Genomic DNA, 26,510 nt, shown 5'->3' with positions numbered 1-26,510 from the left:
ACAATGGACGAAGCTCTGACTGTACCACCCACATTTCAGTTACATTTTTCGAAGCAAATATATTGTGTTGAATTATCACCATACGAATGGTCTCAACATTTAATTTGCGTCGCTCTAGCTGAAGAAATAGTTATCGGTACTGTTAAATTTCAGGTAAAGTATTTTAATTCTCATGTTTGTATACATGTGCACTGAACTCCACAAACTTCATGTAATACAATTAAATTGCACTTTGTAAATTGAACTTTTGAAAACTGTTTGTATAGGAAAAAATAAAAATGAAATACTGTAATATAGTCATTTTTATAGCACCCAAAAAAACATAAACGTACATATTTTTTATGTAACTTTAGTTTGGTAAAAATTTAGAATCAATATGAATTAATGACACAATAAACAAAATTGTAAAAATAGATTACTCATTTATGCTAAGGATGAAGATGAGGCTGTAGAAGACATTGCTTACAGTCATTTAAGAACATTTCGACATGACAGCAGACCACATGCTATTGCTTGGAGTCCTGAAACCTCCTTGAGTGTAGTACCAAAAGTTTTAATGTTCTGTGTTGCTGCGGCAGATTTTAAAATAAGATTATATAGCAGTGATATGAATTATGATACTTTGTGCGAGGTAAGAAAATCATTGATTTAACATGCTTGAAGTCCTTTGATCTATACATAGATTAGCATACTTCTTACCCATATGTACTTTAACCCATGTATAAATTATAATCCTTATGATCTAAATACATAACATTTTTATGGGTATATAAGTGAGAAGTACATTTTTGACTTAGATTATGAAAATGTTAAAAATTTTCAAAATAATTACTTACAACAATTTTTTTTTAATTGAAGATGGATGGACATAAGGATTATATAAATTCAATTTGTTATGAAACCGAAGGTGAAATATTAGCTTCTGTGTCTGATGATCACACATGTAAGCTTTGGGCAGTAAAAGAAGATGAAAAATGTATTGCTACGTTTTATCTGACATCTCCTGGAATGAGTGTGTGTTTCCATCCAGAAAAGTCTGGCAAGTTTCTTGTAGGAGAAAAGAAGGGTTTAATTCATATGTATGATATAAGAAGTCAACAAGCAATTATGTCTTTAGATACAGATATTGTTCCTTTAATGTCAATTGACTGGGGATCTAATTTATTAAAAGTAGCAGCTGTGGTAGCTGGAAAGTTGGTTCTGTGGGATATGTCTAAACCAAGGTAGTGTAAATGATAAACAATTAATTGATAAATAATTATTCAATTTCGGTTTAATAAAAGTATTTTTATTTTCAGTCCACCTTTAGAATCAAAACCTTTACATATTGAAGGAGGATTAATAGTCAAATTTTCACCTACTTATGAATATTTTGCAGCAACTATAGGCAAACCAGATAATTTATTAAAAGTTACAAATATAAAAACTGAACAAGAAATACTTTGTGGGCAAGTGAAACTAATAGGTGGAATAAGTTGGCATTATAAGCTGCCATATGTTTGTGCAACAAGCGATACGGAAATTCGTTTTTGGAAAATATTGAATTAAAATCAATCATAATACATCTGCATTAAGGATATCATTATTTTTACTTGAATAAAAAATATTTTTTAATAAACATAGACTTTTATAAATACAAATCATGTCCCCTTAATTTATTGATATTAACATACTGTAAATCAGATCTCTAAGTAGAATACAATGTTACAAAGTATATAAATTTTATATTGGAAGTATGTATATTTTAATCAGTAGTTTATTCTGGTAAAAAATAAATTTGAAATTTGTAAAAACATAAAAAAAATAACAATTTTATTGTAAACGTAATGACTATTTAATATTTCACTTATAAGCTAGCATTTTTCCATAACATAGAAAGAATTTCAAAAAATTGATTTTTAATAGCTTCATCTACTAACTTGCTGCATAATTCATTTGCTTTACTGTAAGTCATAACGGGATTTGGTACATAAACTAAATCATTTAAAACTTGATCTTTTTCGATTTTCAGTGTACTTAATTCTTCTATCAGAGATTTAGTGTCTTGATTATCTTTATCTTCATCTGACGCTTTATCTAGTAAATATATAAATAATAATATATGAAAGCTTTGTATATAAATAATATATGGAAATTTTTACATGTAACTCACCTAAAATTGAAGTTATTTGATTTTCTAGTTTATTAATTTCACTTTTCATTGTCCAGTGCTTCATCGTTTGTTTATTTAATGCATCATCAAGTAAGTTTTCTATCAAATTAATATAAGGTTGTGCTTTATCGCTAGGAACTTCGTTTTCTAAATTGTATACAAGCCAATTTAAAACAGCATAACATAAATAAGCTCGCAAACTAGTAGATACAGGATAATCAGTTTTTGCATAAATACTTTCTTCTTCCATTAAATTTTTAATATCTAACTTAATAACAATTTTAATTAAGAAAGTATACTGATTTTCACAAGTTTTCCGATTCAATGTTTCATACTGTGTAACGGTATGTAATCCAGTAACAATATGTTTTAATTTTTGTTTCTTTTCAGTAGAACTTATTGCAAGTGCGAATTCATGACTAACTGTCAACCACAACTGAAATTAGAAATTGTTAAATAATGATTCATTATTTTCTAATCATCAGAAAACTAGTTGTTTGAAAGAAACATTATTTTAGACCATTACCATTTGTTCACTTGTCAAAGTAGTAAGGGGACGGTTTTGGCATAAGTCGGTATAATAACAACTACAATCTCCGCAAATATTTTCTAAACTTTGTAATAATCCATAGTTTGAATTTCCATCTATCCATGTTTGAACCATATCAAAATTCAAATCTTCCTTAATTATTTGTTCAAGCTTTTCAAGAGTTATTAAATGCACTTCCTCATACTAAACGTATTCAAGGTTTAAGAGGTATTAAATGTTTGAAATAAACGTAGAGAAAAATATGAAATATATATGAGAAATATACCTTGAGATATGGAAATTTTGAAATTATATTCCGAGCTGCATCATATTCTGAATTTTCCAAAGCTATGATTAATGCCTGTTTCGCGATAGACTTGCTTAATGTATCATCATTGCATACAAGTGCAATTTCAGCTGCAGTTATTAACGTAGCTGGATCTTTACGTCGTGTAAGATATTTTGTTACTTCAGAAAAGTCTCCTAATTTGGCATAACTAACAGGAAAATTTTAAAATTATTTTCAGTATCTAATTTTATTATTTTTTTTTATGATTTTCATAATTTTTACTTACATGAAAGCTGCTTCTTCGAACTGACCTACATTAACATTGTATTTTGCCCAGTTCTGCAACACATTTGTTAAAATTGGATCATCTGGTTCAAGTTTACATCTTGCAAGAGCATACGCTTCTTTGTATAAATTTGCATCCTGAAATACTTCAATAGCTTTATACGTTTTATGTATACAAAGTAAATACGATACTGCTTTATGAGGATTGCCTTGAGTTACTAATTGATACGCATATAATTCGCACATTTCCCTCCAAGTTCTACAATGTATTAATAAGTTAATTTTCTAATGACCTTGTCTTTATTTTTTGTAGTGAAGGAATAAGTACATACTTCATTGAAAGACTAGCTGAAAGTGAAACGTGAAAGTCACTGAGACGTTTTTCTTTAGCAGCTTCTTCTAAATTTTGCTTAAGATTATCAGACCACATATCCATTTGCGTGACTAGATCATATTTGCCTTTTTCGGTATGGTCATGTTCTGTGCATTCACAAAAAATAATGTAATAGATATAGTAATCAATTTAACAATATCATATTAATTAATAACTTACTCTCATTAGTTAAAAATTGTACAAAATCGTCATGCTTTGAAAATAATAATGGTATTATATAACAGGAATCATCTTTCAGACTTCCTTCGATACTTGGATTCTCCTCACTTTTTATAGTTTTTACAACATTCAAAAGCGTATCAAGCACAAGCGTTTTATTATTCGTTATATTTATGTTTTTCGTAAAATATGTCGTTCGTTCAGATTTCTTTTTCTTTGCTTCTTTTACCGGTACGGTCTTTGATTCTAAAAGTAACAAGTGATAATAAGTATTCATACTACGGAAATTATATTTTAAAATTGTACTTATGAATAGAGATATACTTTGTGTAGTTTGAGAAACATCCGAACATTCTAATGGCGTGTTAGTTAAATTTGTTATATTATTTTTAACTGAAGTATCTGTAACTTTATTTGCTTTGATTTGTTTCTTTTCGCTTTTCTTTGACGCTTTTTGATGCGTTAGTTCTTGTGGTACATTACTATCGACTTTCCATATGCGTACTGTAAAATCTGCAGATCCTGTTATGATAAAATTAGAATTTAGAGGACTCCACATACAGCATAGCACTGGTCCACTGTGTCCTGTATAAGTAGCTATTAATTCCTGTGTTTCAACATTCCATACCTAAAAGTAATATTTTCTAAATGGACATACTTTTAATATTTATTGAGACACTTATATTATTGCTTCATATAATTTAATACCTGTGCAATTCCATCATAACTGCCTGATATTAAATGACCACTAATGTATGGACTCCATGCCAAACAAACAACATTGTGAATGTGCCCAGTTAATGTAGCTACAACTTCATTCACTTCATAAATATCACTATTTTCTTTCTCATTGTTATTTGTGGGATCTTGTAATTTTGTAAAGTGATCCATTAAATTAGTCAAATCAAAGATAACTATTGTACGCGATTCAAAAGCAGCAGCCAAATAATTTTTCAGCGGTGAAAATGTCAAATCTGTTGTAGTACTTTCAGGATGCCACACTAAACAATGTAACATTTTTGAAGAAAATTTTGCAGTGCCAAACGTTTTAAATTTGTTATCACAAAAAGAAATTAATCTGAAAAATAATAGCTATTATTTGAATAAATTCGGCGTAACATATTTTAAAACATACCCATTCTCAAATCCTACTGCCAAACAAGACAAATCTGGTTTCCAAGAAAATTCAGTACATTCCTTTTTCAATACAGATTTAGGTTCTAACAAACGGTGTTATAATTTGTAAATACAATATAACACGACTGTTAATTAATATATATGTGCGAAATAATACCTTGATTTGGCTTTTCTGCATCATAATACACAAGTTCTCCTTCTGCACAAGAATATAAAACATACTGTTTGTTATCTGGGTTTGGTCCCCAACCAATAGTATATACTATATTTCTATGATATTGTCTGTACAAAGTAGGTGGTTTGTTGGTATTTGTATTAAACATTCCAATTCGACCTTCTTCAGTTGCATACGCTAACAAATTTTCTTTTTCAGGATGCCATGATATCTAAGGATTATATAACATTATTATATTCTAATAACATTTAATACGTTATATTTACTTTTTCTTACTGTACGAATTTTTCCTTTAATTTTCTGCCAGAAAACGGTTATGTCAAAAGTTGTATTATGTGCTTCAGATAAATTCCATACTCTTAACATTGCATCCCCAACTCCAAACGCAACGCGTGACGTATCTAATGGACATGCAGCGATGCAGTAAACGTAGCCACTTTGCGTGAAAATATCATGTACTATTTCAACATTATTTTCGTTTATGTTACAACAAACAACTCTGCGATCCTGTCCCACAGTCCAGATTGTAAACCTGTAACTCAAAAGAAGTACTTGCATTTATGACTTCACATAATTTACATACTTATTATTGATAAAAACCTCTGTTTCATTCTCCAGTTTTCTACTAGATTCTCCTGAATAATTGGCACATGTGAAATACAAAATAATCCTGTGCCATGACATGCGTGAATCAACTTGGAAATAGGTTTGTGTTTTGATATGGTTGATAAATCCCATGATATTAATTCACCCCAATGTGAATTTGTAAGTAGTAGTTTAGGTTCCATCCAATGAACCACAGTCCAATTACTTCCAGATGAAGTTGATTTAGTTCTATGATGATGCAAATCAAGAGGTGTTGCAGGCAATGAAATTGTCATTTCATAACGTCCATCTCCACCAGCTCTCCAGATAAAAACTGATCTACATGTATGATTTTTATAATTATATCAAAATTGTAATTGTAACTAATATTTAATTACAACTGTTTAAATTACCTATCCCTTCCTCCTGAAGCCAACAGTAAATCTTTATTCATATTTCCACTTATAACATTATTTTCTAAAGGGCACCATGATAGACTAACTACTTCTGTATCATGTCCTCTTAGTTTGTAAACTATTGTCCCTTTGCCTTGGAAATTAACAATATAAACTAAACCACTTTTAGATCCTACAGCCACAAGATACTGATCATGAGGACAAGAAGATAGGCACGTAGGTGCTACCTTTCCTAAAGAAATTACAGAAACTGTATCAAAGCGACTATTCCATGACAATACGCAACCATCAGAACTTGCTGAATATATAACAAATGGGTCTTTGTATGACCAATCTATACCTATTGCTTGTACTTCCTAAAACATTTCAAATAAATTAGAGTAAACTAAATACTTAAAGAATAATTTTTTTGTTTTGTCAATGAAAGAGCATGTTGCATTAAAGAACTGAGAAAAGAAAAAACAAATGTTTAAAAGCAGCATGGTCTTTATCCTATATAGCAGGATCTATATACTTACAGATTTTAAAATATAAGTATTTGCTATATTTGATGTTTCTGAATTCCATATTTTAATTGTATTGTCATCTCCTGTAGATGCTATGAAATTAGAATTTACTTCTCCAAAACGAGGAGTGAAAGCAACACAAGTCACTTTTGTTTTGTGAGCATGTTTAATAATAGAATACTGTAACGTATTGTTACTTTCCTGTCCTGTCGTTGTTGGTTTAACAACAACAATTACATTTCTGGCACCCCATGCAACAGTACCATTAAAGGAACAAGCAAAAATATTACTTAGGTACCAATTTGGTGAAGGAGGCAAAGTTGTTTCATTCATATCTGTGTGCTGAAATGATGTCAAAGTTATTTAAAAGTAATATAAGATCATATGATTCAGTCTTCTGAGGTTATCAATCAGTTGTTTAATATTGATACCAAATTTTTACACAAATTAAAAGTGTTTTTGCTATACTTTATACTCTATACATTAATTATCACGTACAATTTACGTACAATATATTTATTATTATTTTCTATGCTTTTTATTAATCAAAACTTGCGACTAAAAAATTGACAGTTTAGCGGTATCATACACGTGACAAATATGCTATCAAACTTATTTTAAAATGTACACTTTGTACGATATTCTATGAAATAAGCCTTTTAAAATCTTTTAAAATTAGGCTTGTTATTACTATAGTCATTAAAAAAGAAAAAAAACAGACATATATATTCTGTCATTGGCGGTTGGAATGATGTGTATTGCGTCTTCCGTAATAGTGTGTGTTCATTTCATATTCAAACGTTTAACAGTAAAGAAATGAATATCCAATTTATTTGAATCAAAATAATTACCTCGCGTTCGTTGTGTTAAATTAGAGATAATATTTATTTTATTTTGAGCAAACGAATATTAGTTTCTGAAAACGAAAAGTGTTTAAAAAAGATAGTGTTCTTCTAATAAACATAACCCCACTTGTGAACTTGTTTTGCAAACAAGTAGGAATTTGATATTTTACAATTGACAACAATATTTAGAGTGAGTGTTTGGTTAAAACTACTATATATTTTCACGTAAAATAATTAATTTGAATTTTACATGATGTTCTGTGAAATTTATTGATTAAATTACATCAAATGCGATATCATTTTTGAACGTTGCGTAGAGTGTAAAATATGGCGCGAAAATCGTAGGAATAAAAAATATTTGTACATACTACTTTTGTTTGTCATATTAAAGTCATGTAATTTAATTGTATGTATAACTTATAAATGTATTTCTAACTTTCGTACTCAGAACTTTGAGGACTAGAAATTACATAAAACGTGAATGTAGAAAATAGGAAATTTGGAGACTTAGTAGCTTCAAAATTTGAGAATGCAGTAGTTTGAAAATGTGTGGTTGTAGGAATCGACAGTTCAAAAGTTTGAAAATTTAGGAATGTAGGATTTTAGGAATTTGTCAATTTTCAAGTTTACATATTAGATCCCTCAAAATCAAAAACAAGTGATGGGAAGTCTCTTGTCCTACAATTGCACTAAAATATATATACAATTTATGCAAATGAATTTAGAATATATTATTAATGCTATCTCACAGATGTCACTTTTTGAAGACTGTAAACTGCTGCTGAAATATATAATAAAAGCGATACAATCAGGATGGATACATGAAAGTTGTTTATTGACATTTGTAACCACGTATTTATCAAGTTCGTACAACTTCCGTATTTATCAAAAAATGTATAAATAATTGCCTGAAGGATGGTGATGCATATTATATGAGTCATGTATATACATATTCACGATCGCGATACATCATATCGCACTCGTTCATAGTGATAAAATTGATGTGGCGTGAGACAGCTCATAATTGCATATATATTTCATCTCAGCACAGTAAAGTTTGAACAACAGTGTTACTACATATGATACTCGATATCTGTCACGAATTTACACAAGATTTGTTATTGTTTTCATTGAATAATATTTTGTTTACTTTGTATCAAATCCAGAATGAAGAATTTCATCGTCATTTTTTTATCGTTGTGGATGTTTTCGCCTGTGATTTCATTTAGTCTCAATTGGTTTAAGTTTTATCAGAAGCCTGATCCAAATGATGAACTCAACACGGTAAGTAGGATTTTCATGTTTCGATACTAATCGATATAACTCGACTTTCGAACACGGCTTTAGATACAGTATGTGTAATACGTTTGAAAAAAAAAGAATTTATTATTTATGTACGTTTTGAGTACTGCATTTATAATGACAATTGATATTGTTAATTAAAAATTAAATATGTTAAATTAACGCGTTCGAATTTTTTACATAAGACAAATATTTATCTTAAAAAATACTTTTAACGATTTATGAATATAAAATAATTTGACAGATGTGACAGTGCTATTATCATTTTTTTTAATTGGTAAAGTTACGAAATGTCGAGGTTCGATTAAATATTGATATTAACGATTGGAAATTGGTATTCTTTTTGATGTAGCTGCAAATGATAAGGAAGGAGGGTTATCCAGCGGAAGCCCATGTTGTTTTAACGGAAGATGGTTATATATTAACAATGCATCGGATTCCGGGGAAGCCTGGATCACCAGCAATCCTTTTACAGCACGGTGTATTGGGTAGCTCTGCCGATTGGGTTATACTTGGAAAAGAAAAAGCGCTTGGTACGAAAATATACAAAATGAAATAAAGAAAAATCATCTATAATTCTTATATTGATCAGAACTGCAACTTTAATTACCAAATTCAAACCAATCAGTATAAACATATATTTTTTTCCTAAAACTTTAATAAGTTTGCTAAAGGCAGTAAATTTGAAATTCATTATGAATCACTTCCTTTGTTACATAGTATACAAAGTACAATAATATAATTTTATTTCTCTCTAAAGTGATTCATATATTATTTTTAAAATTAAGTAGCAGAGTTAGATTTTATAAATAAAGCAATTCGTTTTAAATCGAAAGCGTAACAATATATATGCGATGTTGATAGCGAACGCGTTAACAGGATATACTCGGACGTACGACAAAAAAGAAAACAGATGGTTAATTAACATGTGTGTGAAAATTAAAATCTAATTAGCGGTTGGTGTAACTAATTATCGTCTACGTATATTTGTTTAAAAGATTCATTATAACGATTAAAAATTGGTGAAATATTTTACATGACTTTTAAATCAATTCTACGCATAAATCTTTATCTTCTTAAACTAAACTAAATTACAAAAATCACACAGTTAATTAACGTTAATTAAATTTGTTTAATGTTTGCGATTGCAGCTTATCTGTTAGCTGACCGTGGCTACGATGTGTGGTTTGGAAATTTTCGTGGCAACACTTATTCGAGGGCTCACGTTTCTTTGTCTATCTCGGATTTACAATTTTGGGAGTTCAGGTATTTTTTAGAAATTATTTTTACTCTAGTACCCCAAAATTTCAAATATCCCTAAATTAGAAACATCTCTAGAGCCCAAATATAACCGCTTTTCATATTCCTAGATTCTAATCGTCCGTAGACCGCAATTATCCCTAGATTTAGGCTTAGACTTATCCCTAGACTTATACAATATCATTAAATTTAAAATATCCCTAGATTAAAAATATCTATACATTGAAAATATCACTGGATACAAAATATTATTGAATTAAATTTATTTAGAATTTAAATATCCCTATATTTCTTAAATATCCCTAAATATCCCTAGACGCAAAATATTTCCAGATCACAAATACGTATATGCTCAAAATATCCGTAGACATAAAATATTACCAGATGAAGAATATCCCTAGATCTCAAACATGTACGCGCTCAAAATGTCCCTAGATGCAAAATATTACTAGACGCAAAATATCCCTAGATCACAAACACGTACATGTTCAAAATATCTCTAGACATGAAATATTACTAGATGAAGAATATCCCTAGATCTCAAACACGCTCAAAATATCCCTAGATGAAAAATATTACTAGATGCAAAATATCTGGATACCAAAGATTGCAAACATTCTTGGATTTTATATATCGCTAGCCCTATAGTTTTATCAAATTTTAAATATCTGTAGATTCCAAATGTCTACGCGCTAGAAATATCCCTAGGTACAAAATATAACTGTTCTCAATATTCCTAGACATCTATATCAGCAAATATCAATGTATCTATATTGCTAAATTTATATTTTTGTATAAAACATAAGCAAAAAATGAAAGCAATTTATACATATAATGTTTTTTAATTAATTTTTAAGAGAAAACGCGTTAGATTTAATTAATAAGTAACATTCAATTCGAACGATGTCATACATTACGCATTATAATTTTCAGAGTTCATTAGCCTTTCCTTTCATCGTTCCACTGCAATTCTGTACAAATTTCCTTTAATGAAGCTATCGGACGCAGTCGATAAAATTGCGGTTCATCACGAATAACATTCCGCGAAAACTGGGACAATTTGAACCTCGCGGCAACCGATTCTGATCTTACGTTCTTCACTAATAACAAGTTTGAGCCCAGCAAAAGTGATATCAACCTTAGTTAACTTTCATGTTGGCTTAATTGGTAACTAATTAATTCTTGCACGCGTAACTATCTAACGATTAAATGTCTGTACAGCTGGCACGAGTCAGGCATCTACGACTTGCCTGCGATGATTACTTACATAGTAAAGGTGAAGCAGTGCTTTCTGAGAGCGTATATCGGCTTCTCGATGGGCACAACGTGTTTCTACGTAATGTCTAGCGAACGACCGCAAATAGCAAGACTTGTGCAATCGATGTACAGTCTTGCCCCGGTAGGATTCATGAAACACGTACAGAGCCCTTTACGGTATTTGGCTCCGTTTGCAAACAATATTAAGGTAAATTAATCAAATGAACTTACCCGACAGAACTTCATTCCCTACTTCTGATTTCCTCATTGGAATTTTCAGCTAATGCTCTATCTATTCGGAGAAGGAGAATTCCTACCGCAGAACGCGGTCCTAAAGTTTTTAGCAAAATATATGTGTTACGTCGATTTTCTGGAAGAAAAAATTTGTGCTAATTCGATATTTGTTATCGTCGGATTCGACCAAGCGCAATTTAATTACGTGAGTACACGGAGAGATCTGTACACGTGTCTAAGATCAATATCTGATACAATTTTTAATTGCTCATGCAAATACCGAACTGTTTACAGACGCTGCTGCCTGTGATCCTGAACCATACACCAGCTGGTACATCATCTAAGACCTTGGTTCATTATGCACAAGAAATACAGTCAGGATATTTTAGACAATTCGATTATGGTAAAGAGAAGAATCTACAGATTTATAACAGTACCGTGCCTCCTAAGTATGATTTGTCGAAGATTACGACGCCAATTGTGTTATTTTGCGCGGAAAACGACTGGTTGTCTAGTCCTATTGTAAGTATTTTATCTGGTTAATTTCAGTTCATCTAGTTCATTTCAATTCACCTAGATCATTTTAGTTCATCTAGTTTTAGTTTAATTTTTAGTTCAATGAACTTAGATGTTAGGACTTCTGTTGACCTAAACTTATTTCATATTTTTTTTCAGGATGTGATGAGATTAAATGCTGAGTTACCAATTACTCCAACCATATACAAAGTGCCATTTCAGAAATTTAATCACATAGATTTCATATGGGCCAAAAATGCTCCCAAACTAGTCTACGATAAGTTACTCACTATGTTGAACGAGACTGTGTTATAGATATGTTTATACTAAATAAGCTTGCCATTAGAAATACTTAATACTTGAAAGTAGAAAGCGAACTATCTATTAAAGCGCACTGATCAAATTTTTACGTAATTTTAGTAACTTTAAAAGTAGAAGTTTAAAACATGCTCACTAATTGTACTTCAATGATGCTATCGTAACGTACTGTGATTGCTACATGAACTGCGCCATTTTGATAAATTAAGGTTGTAGTTTAAGCGCTTACAGGACAGGCCTGTACTATTGTGATGTTTATAACTTTATTAAACATATGCCAAAGACAACGTTGTTCGTTCATCTTAAACAAGTCTGTAGAGACACCTGGCCCTAAATCCTTCCAAATAAGACTCGTTTTAGATATATCAACTTAACTAAACAGGAAATTTCTAATAACTGCGTTAGATTACTTCGCTTCCCATTTGAAATGCGGACGTTTCTCTGAGCAACAAAAACTTTCAGCCACCTCACCTTTTTCTATTCATTCTACAGAATATTTCGAACGCGCAAATGACTTCGGAGCCGAATAATCTGATCGAAGTATCGATTCGGTGGTGCATGCTGAATATAAACCCAACTTAGGTATTTGTCGTCCACCGGTGTTACGTAAAATGTATTGATGTCATAATCGGCCCACAAAGCCATGGCCTACTTGGTGGAAATTTCAGACAAATTTCTATTCTACGCCGCTAAATACATATTACGCCGATGTATCGAATAATCAAGCAATTTTGCAACATCGAGCTGCGTCCTCATCGATACAGTTATTTCGTTGCTGAACGAGTTCTCTGTTAGAGACCCATAAAACGTTTGCCAAAGGTGTGATTGTCTTCAAGGTACCCTACAAGAATTTCCACTATCAAACATCCCAGAATCGGTATCCATTTAATGACTGTGCAAAAACACCGGTGACATAAAGAGGCCCTCGAAGATAGGTCAAGGTTTTAACTTCACGTACGGGTTTTGGATTACGTTATACGCACAAGTAAACACCATTATCAATTACATCATTTAGAACACAACAAAATATTTTGACGGGTCTGTTATCGTTGTTTCAGGGTGAAGCATTGGTTTCCGTGAAGTTAGGATGATTCCGAAGTGGAACACTTTCATGAATGGGAAAAACGATAATTGTGAGAAGCGTATGATTGAATTGTTATTACCTAGATCAATAAGAAGAAATTTCTGATAACCTTGAACCTGGGAATTATACTCGCGTCTTTCCTCAAATGGTGGCCGTTCAAAACAGAGGCGTAGACAGAAAGTATGATGGAACGTATTCATGGAATTTACTTGGAATATTCCCTATCACGGAGATGTGCGTCCAGTTTGTCTCAGTTGGCCGAGGACTTCCCATATTATGTTTTCAAAGAAATTCCGTGATTTCCGCGTGAATGGTACTCTTATGTTGCTTTTTGTAATATCATATCGGGTTGATAATGATAAAGTTACTACTATATAAGGCAGACTTCAGTTACGAATGTCATATCTGCACCAAGCGAATTCAGGAGTAGTGCCCACGTGCGTTTGTAATAACGTGTAACATTTGTTATTGTTAATAGTATTTTATTTAATTTCTGTGCGTGCCAAATTCAAAATGAAGACTGCCGTTGTTAGTTTTCTGTTGATATGGTTGCTTTTTCCGGCGATTTCGTGCTGTTCTCATGTGCTGTTTAATTTTGAGAATTCTGACGCGAATGTTGATCTGAACACAGTGAGTTGAATTACATATTTTGTATTAATTGATGCATCTCAATTTTGTAATAGAGTTCTTGATTTTGAAGCTCGTTTTTAAGGGTGATGTCTATAAAATAGAGTGTTAGAAATATTCGTTGCTTCCAGTCGTACACCGCGACTCACCATCTTAATTTTTACTACGAATTGTACTTTAATGTAATGACTTTGTAACACATTTCTTCAGAATTGTTTACTTTCATATAGAGAAAAAGCTGTATTTTGTCGAATATCTTAGAGAAAATGAACATTTGTGACAACTATGAAATTTAGCAACTGTCATATTCGTACAGCTACAAAATTATATGACGTATCGTTAATGCTTTCGATTTTGTAATGTACAATAAACAATTCTAATTTGTGCTGAATAAGAAAATGTAAATCATTTTGATTAATGGTTATGGATTTTGTAAAAAGTCAGGTTTTAACAAGAATTGTACATTACTAACTAAGTTCAAAGATGTTTCGCGGATTTATCATAATAGTTATTCAGTTTTTTTTTACTCTAAATCATTCTGCCCACCATCGTGAACAGAATGATACAAATTATTAGTGTTAGAAAGGCTCAAATACTATTAAATTACTAACAAAGTGAAAAACGACAATGTATTGCATTTTTATATCGAAAACAAGACATGCGTCAACGCGATGACGACAATACATAGTTGTCGTTCAATTCTGATGAACTTGTTTGCGCGTACATTTTGTGGTTTTATCGAAAGTTATTACAAATTATTGGACTTGCGTTACGTCCAAAATATGATCTGTTATCACTTTCTCATTAAGAGAAATGTTTTCTCCATTGCTATGATTATGTTTTCTCCAAGTTATCGTTTGATATAAATTGAAATGTATTAGCAATGATGCGTTTCGGTTATCTTTTTCGCTTTGGTCGCTTAAACATATCTGCAGACATAAAATAATTTCAAGAAATATAACAATGTTATTATTTAAAACTTGTAATATAACAGCAATAATTTGACAGAATAATTGGTACATTTAAATAACAATAGAATTAGGAATGGGATGTTGAGATTAATGGTTAATAATTAAGTGTCTCTTTTACAGATGCAACTGATAAGGAAGGAGGGCTACCCCGTGGAAGCTCACGTTACGGAAACAAAAGATGGCTACATATTGACAATGCATCGAATCCCGGGAAAGCCTGGAGCACCAGCAATATTTTTACAACACGGTCTTCTAGGCAGTTCAGCCGACTGGATTATACTTGGAAAGGACAAAGCTCTTGGTACGGAAATATGCAAATTAAAAAACCAAAAAGTTGAATTAACGTCAATCGCGTCACTCGAGGATTATCAAAAAACATTTGCATTTACATGATAACATTTAGTGATTCAACAACGAAGTAAAATTAACGAAGTTGAACAAACTTTTTCGTTTATTGCGCATACCAGTTTCTTTAGTTAGAATTTTTGTTCCGTGTATAGGTACAAATATTTCTGCGTTTCGGAAGAAACGATGCTAAGCTCAAGAATTATTTCAAAGATTGGAGATTCAAGAAGAAATTGTTTTATTACATGTAGAATCAATAAGTTGTATGGCATGTGGCTGTTCAATTAAAATCATGTATAGAAGTTCTGTTTTATTACACAGTGCTCCTGTTTTCGTTTTTTGGGATCAGGTTTATAAACTTGAATTAGCAAATTTCCCAATTTTCAAGCTTCTAATGTTGACAGTGGAAGTAGAAATTCTAAAGAGCAACAAAAATTTAAGATATTCGTTAATCAAAACACTGACCACAACATAGTGCAATATATCTCTAAAAACTTTTGCGACTGTAAAAAAAACAAAATTGGAGTATTGTAATTTAACGACGATACTGCAAGAGCATACAAACAACGTTCATTCCTATTCTTCTTAATCAACTATACGCACGTTTCCGGAAAAAATATTACAACATGTTTTCTTGAACATTTAGGATAACAAATATTTTGCCACTTTCTTATTGCATCACTTATTTTCTTTATTATAAAAAAATCTGTTTTGATATTAAGACAATGATGTTATGTTTCTACATTAGATTATCTTCTGAATATAGTTAATGAAACTGATTCTTGACGTATTTATTTATGAGATTCAGTTATTGAGTTATTCAACATATTATCAATAACAATGTTCTTTGAATCACATAAAAAATGTGATCCAATTAATAAATATTTATTGAAAATTTTTTGTGTTTATAATTTTAGCTTACCTGCTAGCTGACCGTGGCTATGATGTATGGCTTGGCAATTTCCGAGGGAACGTTTATTCAAGGGCTCATGTTTCTATACCCACCTCGAACGGATCATTTTGGGACTTTAGGTATATCAATAATTATTTTTATTACGATATTTCACGTACAAATTATTGATCTTTTAACAAATATTTGCAATTTCTCATGATTTACTACTAGTTCAATTTTTATTTATTTTATTACAGAATATACGAAACGTATTTAAGATGAGTGATTTGACTCGGTAGAATTTTTTGCTAAATATTCGCGATACGATGATTTACACGCGTAGGTGATATTCGAGTTGACGATGTAACCCGTGGGTTTACGCGACGACATGACGTGTGACGGTATAACGCGTGGAAATATGTTGCGTGCCGATACAAAGTGTGCTCAAGCAACGCGTGACGGTATAACACGTGACGATACGTGTGACGGTATAACGTGTAAAGCTATAACAACAAAATACCGTACGACGACGTAATTTGTGGTTGTACATATCAAACGTGACTACATATCGCGCGACTGAACGACATGTAACGATATAACGAGGGGCTATATAACAAAGAACAGCAAGATAACGACTCAGGCTGTATACAGATACTCTCAGTTCAAGTAAAGTAGCGAAATTTTGCGGTGTTCGATTCAGTAATGAAATTATAGAATTAATAATTAATTAACCAATAACGAGATTATCTGTTCACTGTTTGACGATCAAATGTCTGTTTAGCTGGCACGAGTCGGGCGTCTACGACCTGCCTGCGATGATCTCGTATGTAGTCAACCTGACGCAAAAGCCTTTGAAGGCGTATATCGGCTACTCGATGGGTACAACGACTTTCTACGTAATGTCTACTCAACTACCAGAAACAGCAAAATATTTTGAAGAGGTGTACAGTTTAGCCCCGGTAGCGTACATGCAACATGTGAAGACCGCCTTACGCTACATGGCCCCCATCGTAACTGAATCTGTGGTAAAGTAATCGTAATCTTCTTCAATAACAATTTCTTTCTCAAACTTGTACTTAGCATTCACCTTATTTTTGCGATTCTAATTTTTTAATTTAAACTCGTAGGTGGCGAATTATCTGTTGGGGGAAGGAGAATTTCTGCCTTCGTATTCGCTCTTGAAGAGCATAACACGACGTTGGTGCACTCGCAATTTTCTCAAGAAAAGAATCTGTGCTGATACGATATTCTTTGCCACCGGTTTCGACAGAGCGCAATTCAATTATGTAAGTACACAAAGAGTCTTGTACGCGTGGATGAGACCTGTAATTTAATATATTACTGATTTCATTTGGTTAATTGATTATTTATGTAAATACTCAACTCTTTACAGACGCTGCTACCTACAATTCTGAAGCATACACCAGCTGGTACGTCGTACAAGACTGTGCGTCATTATGCTCAAGAAATTATGTCAGGATACTTTAGACAATACGATTACGGTGCGCAGAAAAATCTGGAGGTTTATAACTGCGACGTGGCACCTATATATAATTTGTCGAAGATCGAAACACCAGTTACTCTGATTTATGGCGAGAACGATTGGTTGGCCACTCCTAGTGTAAGCATTTAATCTACACAACTTTTCACATAATTCTAATTCAGCGGAACAAAAATGTCTAAACTTCGTCTACTTTACTTTTCAGGATGTGGAGAGGCTACACAAAGAATTACCGAACTCAACCATTTACAAAGTGCCATTTAGCAGTTTCAATCACATAGACTTCTTGTGGGCCGTTGATGCTCGTGAATTAGTATACGATAAAATACTCGCACAATTGGAGCAGTCCGTGCGATAATAAACATTTAAGTTTAGGAACAAATTGACGTGCATCTGCAATTTCGATATGTATTTTGCAACCTGCGATAGGACAAATTATCAATAATTATATAAAGTAAATAACAGTACAACAGTTGTTTGCTATAATAATATTATAGTAAACAACAGTAATTAAGCGATTTTAGGATGTAAGAAATATTGTAGTAAGATATATTTGTGATATATATAATTTATTAAAGAAAAAATTTATTAAAGCTTTGTCTAAATGAGTTGCAACTTTGCAGAGGCACCTAGTCCTGACTCCTAAGCAACACTTGTTCTGCATCAAAATTAACCTAACAACAAACTTTTAACTGCGTTAAATTACTTCGCTACCCATTTCAAACGTGGATGTTTCTCTGAGCAACGAAAACTTTCAGCCTCCTCACCTTTTTCTATTCATTCTACAGAATATTTCGGACGCGCAAATGACTTCGGAGCCGAACAATCTGATCGACGTATCGATTCGGTGGTGCATGCTGAATATAAACCCAACTTAGGTATTTGTCGTCCACCTGTGTTACGTAAAATGTATTGATGTCATAATCGGCCCACAAAGCCATGGCCTACTTGGTGGAAATTTCAGATAAATTTCTATTCTACGCCGCTAAATACATATTACGCCGATGTATCGAATAATCAAGCAATTTTGCAACATCGAGCTGCGTCCTCACCGATACAGTTATTTCGTTGCTGAACGAGTTCTCTGTTAGAGACCCATAAAACGTTTGCCAAAGGTGTGATTGTCTTCAAGGTATTCCACAAGAATTTCCACTATCAAACATCCCAGAATCGGTATCGATTTAATGACTGTGCAAAAACACCGGTGACATACAGAGGCCCTCAAAGATAGGTCAAGGTTTTAACTTCACGTACGGGTTTTGTATTACGTTATACGCACAAGTAAACAACATTAACAGTTACATCATTTAGGATACAACAAAATATTTTGACGGGTCTATTATCGATGTTTCAGGGTGAAGCATTGGTTTCCGTGAAGTTAGGATGATTGCGAAGTAAAACACTTGCGTGAATGGGAAGAACGATAATTGTGAGAAGCGTATGAATTGTTATTACGTAGATCAATAAGAAGAAATTTCTGATAACCTTGGACCTGTGAATTGTGCTTGCGTCTTTCCTCAAATGGTGGTCGTTCAAAACAGAGGCGTAGGCAGAAAGTATGACGGAACGTTTCCATGGAATTTACTTAGAATATTCCCTATGACAGTGATGTGGGTTCAGCTTCTCTCAGTTGGCTGAGGACTACCCATACTGTGTTTACAAGGAAAATCCGTGGTTTCCGCGTGAATGGTACTCTTATGTTGCTTTTTGTAATATCATATCGGGTTGATAATGATAAAATTACTACTATATAAGGCAGACTTCAGTTACGAATGTCAAATCTGCACCAAGCGAATTCAGTAGCAGTGCCCACGTGCGTTACTAATAACGTACAACATTTGTCATTGTTCATAGTATTTTATTTAATTTCTGTGCATACCAGATTCAAAATGAAGACTGCCGTTGTTAGTTTTCTGTTGGTGTGCCTGCTTTTTCCGGCGATTTCGTCCTGTTCTCATGCGCTGTTTAATTTTGGGAAGTCTGACGCGAATGTTGATCTGAACACAGTAGGTTGAATTACATATTTTGTATTAATTGATGCATCTCAATTTTGTAATAGAGTTCTTGATTTTGAAGTTCGTTTTTAAGGGTGATGTCTATAAAATAGAGTGTTAGAAATATTCGTTGCTTCCAGTCGTACACCGCGACTCACCATCTTAATTTTTACTACGAATTGTACTTTAATGTAATGACTTTGTAACACATTTCTTCAGAATTGTTTACTTTCATATAGAGAAGAAGCTGTATTTTGTCGAATATCTTAGAGAAAATTAACATTTGTGACAACTATGAAATTTAGCAACTGTAATATTCGTACAGCTACAAAATTATATGACGTATCGCTAATGCTTTCGATTTTGTAATTTACAATAAACAATTCTAATTTGTGCTGAATAAGAAAATGTAAATCATTTTGATTAATGGTTATGGATTTTGTAAAAAGTCAGGTTTTAACAAGAATTGTACATTACTAACTAAGTTCAAAGATGTTTCGCGGATTTATCATAATAGTTATTCAGTTCTTTTTACTCTAAATTATTCTGCCCACTATCGTGAACAGTATGATACAAATTATTAGTGTTAGAAAGACTCAAATACTATTAAATTACTAACAAAGTGAAAAACGACAATGTACTGCATTTTTGTATCGAAAACAAGACATGCGTCAACGCGATGACGACAATAGTTCTCAATTCTGATGAACTTGTTTGCGCGTAGATTTTGTGGTTTTATCGAAAGTTATCACAAATTATTTGACTTGCGTTACGTAGGAAATATGATCTGTTATCACTTTCTCATTAAGAGAATTGTTTTCTCCATTGCTATTATTATGTTTTCTCCAAGTTATTGTTTGATATAAATTGAAATGTATTAGCAATGATGCGTTTCGGTTATCTTTTTCGCTTTGGTCGCTTAAACATATCTGCAGACATAAAATAATTTCAAGAAATATAACAATGTTATTATTTAAAATTTTTAATATAACAGTAATAATTTGACAGAATAATTGGTACATTTAAATAACAATAGAATTAGGAATGGGATGTTGAGATTAATGGTTAACAATTAAGTGTCTCTTTTACAGATGCAACTGATAAGGAAGGAGGGCTACCCTGTGGAAGCTCACGTTACGGAAACAAAAGATGGCTACATATTAACAATGCACCGAATTCGGGGAAAGCCTGGAGCACCAGCGATATTTTTACAACACGGTCTTCTAGGCAGCTCAGCCGACTGGGTTATACTTGGAAAGGACAAAGCTATCGGTACGAGAATACGCAAATTAAAAAATCAATTAGTTGAATTAACGTCAATCGCGTCACTTGAGGTTTATCAAAAAACATTTGCATTTACCCGATAACATTCATTGATTCAACAACGAAGTAAATTAACGAAGTTGAACAAACTTTTTTGTTTATTGCACATACCAGTTTCTTCAGTTAGAATTTTTGTTCCGTGTATAGGTACAAATATTTCTGCGTTTCGGAAGAGATTCAAGAGGAAATTGTTTTATTACATGTAGAATTAATAAGTTGTATGGCATGTGGCTGTTCAATTAAAATCATGTATAACACGTCACTCAATAAGTCTCCGGTTTAACTATGAAAAACAATTTTTTTTTTAGAAATTCCACTTTAATCATCAATATACATTCCTTCCAGTGTGATTCATTGTTTCCAACGCTCCTCTAACTTTTCAATTCCGTTTATATTAAACGATTTGTCTTTGCCCCCAAAATAAGCTTCAGTTTCCGCAATCACTTCTTCATTTGAGCCAAATTTCTTTTCCTGGAGCATTTTTTCCATATCTGCAAAGTGCCAGTAGTCACTGGGGTCCAAATCTGGGGAGTACGGTGTGTGGGGAAACAATTCAAAACGTAATTCATTTAATTGAACCATCGTGTTCATCGACTTGTGACACGGCGCATTGCCTTCGTGAAACAGCAAACGCGGCACCCACTTTGAAAGCAATTTGCACATGCCCAAATTTTCATGCAAAATTGTGAAGACACTACCTTCTGATATCTTCAAGGCATCAGCTATCTCACACAACTTAAGTTTACGGCCCTTTAAAACTATTTTGTGGACATTTTTTATGTTTTCCGGAACGACTGCTGATTTTGTGCAACCAGAGCGTTCAGCATCATCGGTGCTTGTATGATCGCGTTTAAATTCAGCATACCAGTCAATGATAGTTGATTTCCCTGGTGCAGAGTCCCTATAATACTTATGAAGTCACTTTTTGGCTTCAACAGTATTTTTTCCGATTAAAAAACAGTGTTTAATCAACACACGAAATTCCTTTCTATCCATTGTCTTCAAAATTACAAAACTAGGGGTACTAAAATGACTGTAACTTCTAAACTATTGGTCAGAATACCATGAAATTTTGATACGTACAGTTTGGAGGTTAGTATTATTCGAAAATAACGTGGGTCTGTCACCAGTGTCACTATATATGTGTCATACCGAGGACTTATTGAGTGACGTGTTAGAAGTTCTGTTTTATTACACAATGCTCCTGTTTTCGTTTTTTGGGATCAGGTTTATAAACTTGAATTAGCAAATTTCCCAATTTTCAAGCTTCTAATGTTGACAGTGGAAGTAGAAATTCTAAAAAGCAACAAAAATACAAGATACGCATTAATCAAAACACTGAGCATAATATGGTGCAATATATCTTTGAAAACATTTACGACTGTAAAAAAAAACAAAATTGGAGTGTTGTAATTTAACGACGATACTGTAAGAGCATACAAACAACGTTCATTCCTATTCTTCTTAATCAACTATACGCATGTTTCCGGAAAAAATGTTACAACATGTTTTCTTGAACATTTAGGATAACAAATATTTTGCCACTTTCTTATTGCATCACTTATTTTCTTTGTTATAAAAAGATCTCTTTCGATATTACGACAATAATGTCATGATCTACGTTATATTATCTTCTGAATATAATTAATGAAAATGATTCTTTACATATTTATTTAACAGACTCACTTATTGTGTTATTCAACGTATTATCAATAACAATGTTCTTTGAAGCACATAAAAAATGTGATCTAATTAATAAATGTTAATTTAAAATTCTTTGTGTTTACAATTTTAGCTTACCTGTTAGTGGACCGTGGTTATGACGTATGGCTTGGCAATTTTCGAGGGAACGCTTATTCAAAGGCTCACGTTTCTACACCCTCCTCGAACGTGTCATTTTGGGACTTTAGGTATTTAAAAAATTATTTTTATTACGGTTTCACGTACAAATTATTGATCTTTTAACAAATATTTTCAATTTTTAATGATTTATTACCAGTTCAATTTTAATTTATTTTATTATAGAAAGTACGAAAAAGTATTTAAGATGAGTGATTTGACTCGATAGAATTTTTTGCTAAATATTCGCGATACGATGATTTACACGTGTAGGTGATATTCGAGTTGACGATGTAACGCGTGGGTTTACGCGACGACATGACGTGTGACGGTATAACGCGTGGATATATGTCGCGTGCCGATACAAAGTGTGCTCAAACAACGCGTGACGGTATAACACGTGACGATACGTGTGACGGTATAACGTGTAACGCTATAACGACTAAATACCGTACGACGACGTAATTTGTGGTTGTACATATTAAACGTGACTACATATCGCGCGACTGAACGGCATGCAACGATATAACGCGTGGCTATATAACAAAGAACAGCAAGATAACGACTCAGGCTGTATACAGATACTCTCAGTTCATGTAAAGTAGCGAAATTTTGCGGTGTTCGATTCAGTAATGAAATTATAGAATTAATAATTAATTAACCAATAACGAGATTATCTGTTCACTGTTTGACGATCAAATGTCTGTTTAGCTGGCACGAGTCGGGCGTCTACGACCTGCCTGCGATGATCTCTTACGTAGTCAACCTGACGCAAAAGCCTTTGAAGGCGTATGTCGGCTACTCGATGGGTACAACAACTTTCTACGTAATGTCTACTCAACTACCAGAAACAGCAAAATATTTTGAAGAGGTGTACAGTTTAGCCCCGGTAGCGTACATGCAACGTGTGAAGAGCGCCTTACGCTACATCGCCCCCATCGTAACTGAGTCTGTGGTAAAGTAATCGCAATCTGCTTCAATAACAATTTCTTTCTCAAACTTGTACTTAGCATTCACCTTATTTTTGCGATTCTAGTTTTTTAATTTGAACTCGTAGGTGGCGAATTACCTGTTGGGAGAAGGAGAATTTCTGCCTCCGTATTCGCCCTTGAAGAGCATAACAAGACGCTTGTGCACTCGCACATTTCTCAAGAAAACAATCTGTATTGATTCGATATTCTTTGCTACCGGCTTCGACAGAGTGCAATTCAATTATGTAAGTACACAGAGAATCTTGTACGCGTGGATGAGACCTGTAATTAATTATATATTACTGATTTCGTTTGGCCAATTGATTATTTATGCAAATACTGAACTGTTTTCAGACGCTGCTACCTGCAATTCTGAAGCATACACCGGCTGGTACGTCGTACAAGACTGTGCGTCATTATGCTCAAGGAATTATGTCAGGACAGTTTAGACAATACGATTACGGTGCGCAGAAAAATCTGGAGATTTATAACTGCGACGAGGCTCCTATATATGATTTGTCGAAGATCGAAACACGAGTTACTCTGATTTATGGCGAGAACGATTGGTTGGCCACTCCTAGTGTAAGCATTTAATCTACACAACTTTTCACATAATTCTAATTCAGCGGAACAAAAATGTCTAAACTTCTTCTACTTTACTTTTCAGGATGTGGAGAGGCTACACAAAGAATTACCGAACTCAACCATTTACAAAGTGCCATTTAGCAGTTTCAATCACATAGACTTCTTGTGGGCCGTTGATGCTCGTAAATTAGTATACAACAAAATACTCGCACAATTGGAGCAGTCCGTGCGATAATAAACATTTATTTTTGGTAACATATTAACGTGCATCTGCAATTTCGATATGTATTTTGCTACCTGCGATAGGATAAGTTAGCAGTAATTATACAGGGTGTTACCTGTAACGCTACTCACGATTTTTCTCCCACTTGCAGCCACCTTACGAAAAAAAGTTTAGAATAAAATTTGCAGGGTATGAAGTGCACAATAGATATTAGTAAAGCAAATTTTGAAAACAGTTTGTTCTCTTGGCAAAGTCAAGGTCACCTTGGGTTTTTTAAATAGGAACATACATTTTTTTTTATTCATAGCTTTAGAGGACATTGAGACGAATTCAAAACATATATTACATTATATTTTTATTAATATATTACTCGATTTACAGAAGTGGAAATGTGAAGTAAAAGACTGGAATATTATGTGATGGAAGGCGGCATATGTTACATTTTGAACATGTAATTAAATAAAGTGTATTTTTCTTATATTCTAGTCGCGTGTTTACATTCAGTGATCTCTTTGGAACCAAATAATGGTTACCCTACCAAAGTCAAAAGCTAAGTACTTTACATTTTTCCACTTCTGTAAATCGAGTAATATGTTAATAAAAATATAATATAATATATGTTTCGAATTCGTCTCGATGTCCTCTAAAGCTATGAATAAAAAAAAATGTATGTTCCTATTTAAGAAACCCAAGGTGACCTTGACTTTGCCAAGAGAACAAACTGTTTTCAAAATTTGCTTTACTAATATCTATTGTGCACTTCATACCCTGCAAATTTTATTCTAAACTTTTTTTCGTAAGGTGGCTGCAAGTGGGAGAAAAATCGTGAGTAGCGTTACAGGTAACACCCTGTATATAACAAATAACGGTATAATAGTTGTTTGCTACAATAATATTATAGTAAACAACAGTAATTAAGCGATTTTAGGATATAAGAAATATTATAATAAGATATATTTGTGATACATATAATTTATTAAATAAAACATTTATTAAATCTTTGTTTAAATGAGTTGCAACCTTGCGGAGGTACTTAAGTCCCTCTAAATAACACTCGTTGTGGATCAAAACTAACCTAACAACAAACTTCTAACAACTGCGTTAGATTACTTTGTGAAAAGTCTCATTAAAACAACGCTGTTCGTTCATCTTAAACAAATCTTTGTAGAGATATCTAGTTCTAAATCCTTCTGAACAATACTCGCTTTAGATCAAATATACTAACTTAACTAAATAGCAAACTTCTAATAACTGCGTTAGATTACTTCGCTTCCCATTTGAAACGTGGACGTTTCTCTGAGCAACGAAAACTTTCAGCCTCCTCACCTTTTTCTATTCATTCTACAGAATATTTCGGACGCGCAAATGACTTCGGAGCCGAATAATCTGATCGACGTATCGATTCGGTGCTGCATGCTGAATATAAACCTAACTTAGGTATTTGTCGTCCACCGGTGTTACGTAAAATGTATTGATGTCATAATCGGCCCACAAAGCCATGGCCTACTTGGTGGAAATTTCAGACAAATTTCTATTCCACGCCGCTAAATACATATTACGCCGATGTATCGAATAATCAAGCAATTTTGCAACATCGAGCTGCGTCCTCATCGATACAGTTATTTCGTTGCTGAACGAGTTCTCTGTTAGAGACCCATAAAACGTTTGCCAAAGGTGTGATTGTCTTCAAGGTACCCCACAAGAATTTCCACTATCAAACATCCCAGAATCGGTATCGATTTAATGACTGTGCAAAAACACCGGTGACATAAAGAGGCCCTCAAAGATAGGTCAAG

At 32.9% G+C, this 26,510-nt stretch overlaps 3 protein-coding genes across 6 annotated transcripts; 2 read left to right on the top strand and 1 right to left on the bottom strand.

Annotated features, from left to right (window-relative positions):
- Nucleotides 1-3: 3 nt before the first annotated feature.
- Nup37 (nuclear pore complex protein Nup37) lies at nucleotides 4-1,618 on the top strand. The gene is made up of 4 exons (XM_076537110.1): nucleotides 4-153; nucleotides 434-631; nucleotides 859-1,223; nucleotides 1,299-1,618. Exons 1-4 carry the CDS (start codon nucleotides 4-6, stop codon nucleotides 1,546-1,548), a joined length of 963 nt encoding a protein of 320 aa, XP_076393225.1. The 3' UTR covers nucleotides 1,549-1,618.
- Nucleotides 1,267-7,613, bottom strand: rig (gem nuclear organelle associated protein rigor mortis). Of its 4 annotated transcripts, none has more exons than XM_076537103.1 (16): nucleotides 7,479-7,613; nucleotides 6,640-6,969; nucleotides 6,119-6,477; nucleotides 5,721-6,044; nucleotides 5,397-5,652; nucleotides 5,103-5,331; nucleotides 4,944-5,028; nucleotides 4,517-4,886; nucleotides 4,133-4,436; nucleotides 3,809-4,054; nucleotides 3,588-3,735; nucleotides 3,257-3,514; nucleotides 2,968-3,178; nucleotides 2,679-2,885; nucleotides 2,153-2,588; nucleotides 1,267-2,076 (listed from the first exon to the last, which is right to left on the bottom strand). In XM_076537103.1, exons 2-16 carry the CDS (start codon nucleotides 6,958-6,960, stop codon nucleotides 1,847-1,849), a joined length of 3,984 nt encoding a protein of 1,327 aa, XP_076393218.1. In that variant the 5' UTR covers nucleotides 6,961-6,969; nucleotides 7,479-7,613; the 3' UTR covers nucleotides 1,267-1,846. The 4 variants fall into 4 exon arrangements, with proteins under 4 accessions (XP_076393218.1, XP_076393217.1, XP_076393220.1 ...); XM_076537102.1 differs by lacking the exon at nucleotides 7,479-7,613 and adding an exon at nucleotides 7,349-7,422; XM_076537105.1 differs by lacking the exon at nucleotides 7,479-7,613 and adding an exon at nucleotides 7,126-7,327.
- Nucleotides 7,523-25,723, top strand: LOC100880600 (uncharacterized). Its single transcript, XM_076537237.1, has 15 exons — nucleotides 7,523-7,662; nucleotides 8,639-8,756; nucleotides 9,127-9,307; nucleotides 9,926-10,040; nucleotides 11,256-11,499; nucleotides 11,572-11,730; nucleotides 11,820-12,047; nucleotides 12,201-12,353; nucleotides 13,903-14,073; nucleotides 15,162-15,342; nucleotides 16,304-16,418; nucleotides 17,060-17,303; nucleotides 17,406-17,564; nucleotides 24,261-24,488; nucleotides 24,574-25,723. Exons 2-15 carry the CDS (start codon nucleotides 8,640-8,642, stop codon nucleotides 24,724-24,726), a joined length of 2,448 nt encoding a protein of 815 aa, XP_076393352.1. The 5' UTR covers nucleotides 7,523-7,662; nucleotide 8,639; the 3' UTR covers nucleotides 24,727-25,723.
- Nucleotides 25,724-26,510: the final 787 nt, after the last annotated feature.

Source organism: Megachile rotundata, chromosome 11 (assembly GCF_050947335.1).
Source record: "Megachile rotundata isolate GNS110a chromosome 11, iyMegRotu1, whole genome shotgun sequence".
In the NCBI taxonomy this organism is placed as follows: domain Eukaryota; kingdom Metazoa; phylum Arthropoda; class Insecta; order Hymenoptera; family Megachilidae; genus Megachile; species Megachile rotundata.
The sequence above is the reverse complement of the archived record's forward strand: the minus strand, read 5'-3'. Positions and strand labels throughout refer to the sequence as shown.

Bases quoted from the DNA above. Each gene is read 5' to 3' on its own strand.
- Nup37 (XM_076537110.1), top strand. From the start codon at position 4: ATGGACGAAGCTCTGACTGTACCACCCACATTTCAGTTACATTTTTCG. The intron at 632-858 runs GTAAGAAAATCA...TTTTAATTGAAG, and splicing joins ATTATGATACTTTGTGCGAG to ATGGATGGACATAAGGATTA. The intron at 1,224-1,298 runs GTAGTGTAAATG...TTTTATTTTCAG, and splicing joins TGGGATATGTCTAAACCAAG to TCCACCTTTAGAATCAAAAC.
- LOC100880600 (XM_076537237.1), top strand. From the start codon at position 8,640: ATGAAGAATTTCATCGTCATTTTTTTATCGTTGTGGATGTTTTCGCCT. The intron at 9,308-9,925 runs GTACGAAAATAT...TTGCGATTGCAG, and splicing joins TGGAAAAGAAAAAGCGCTTG to CTTATCTGTTAGCTGACCGT. The intron at 15,343-16,303 runs GTACGGAAATAT...TTATAATTTTAG, and splicing joins TGGAAAGGACAAAGCTCTTG to CTTACCTGCTAGCTGACCGT.
- rig (XM_076537103.1), bottom strand. From the start codon at position 6,960: ATGAATGAAACAACTTTGCCTCCTTCACCAAATTGGTACCTAAGTAAT. The intron at 6,045-6,118 runs GTAATTTAAACA...TCATACATGTAG, and splicing joins GCTTCAGGAGGAAGGGATAG to ATCAGTTTTTATCTGGAGAG. The intron at 4,055-4,132 runs GTATATCTCTAT...TGTTACTTTTAG, and splicing joins TGTTTCTCAAACTACACAAA to AATCAAAGACCGTACCGGTA.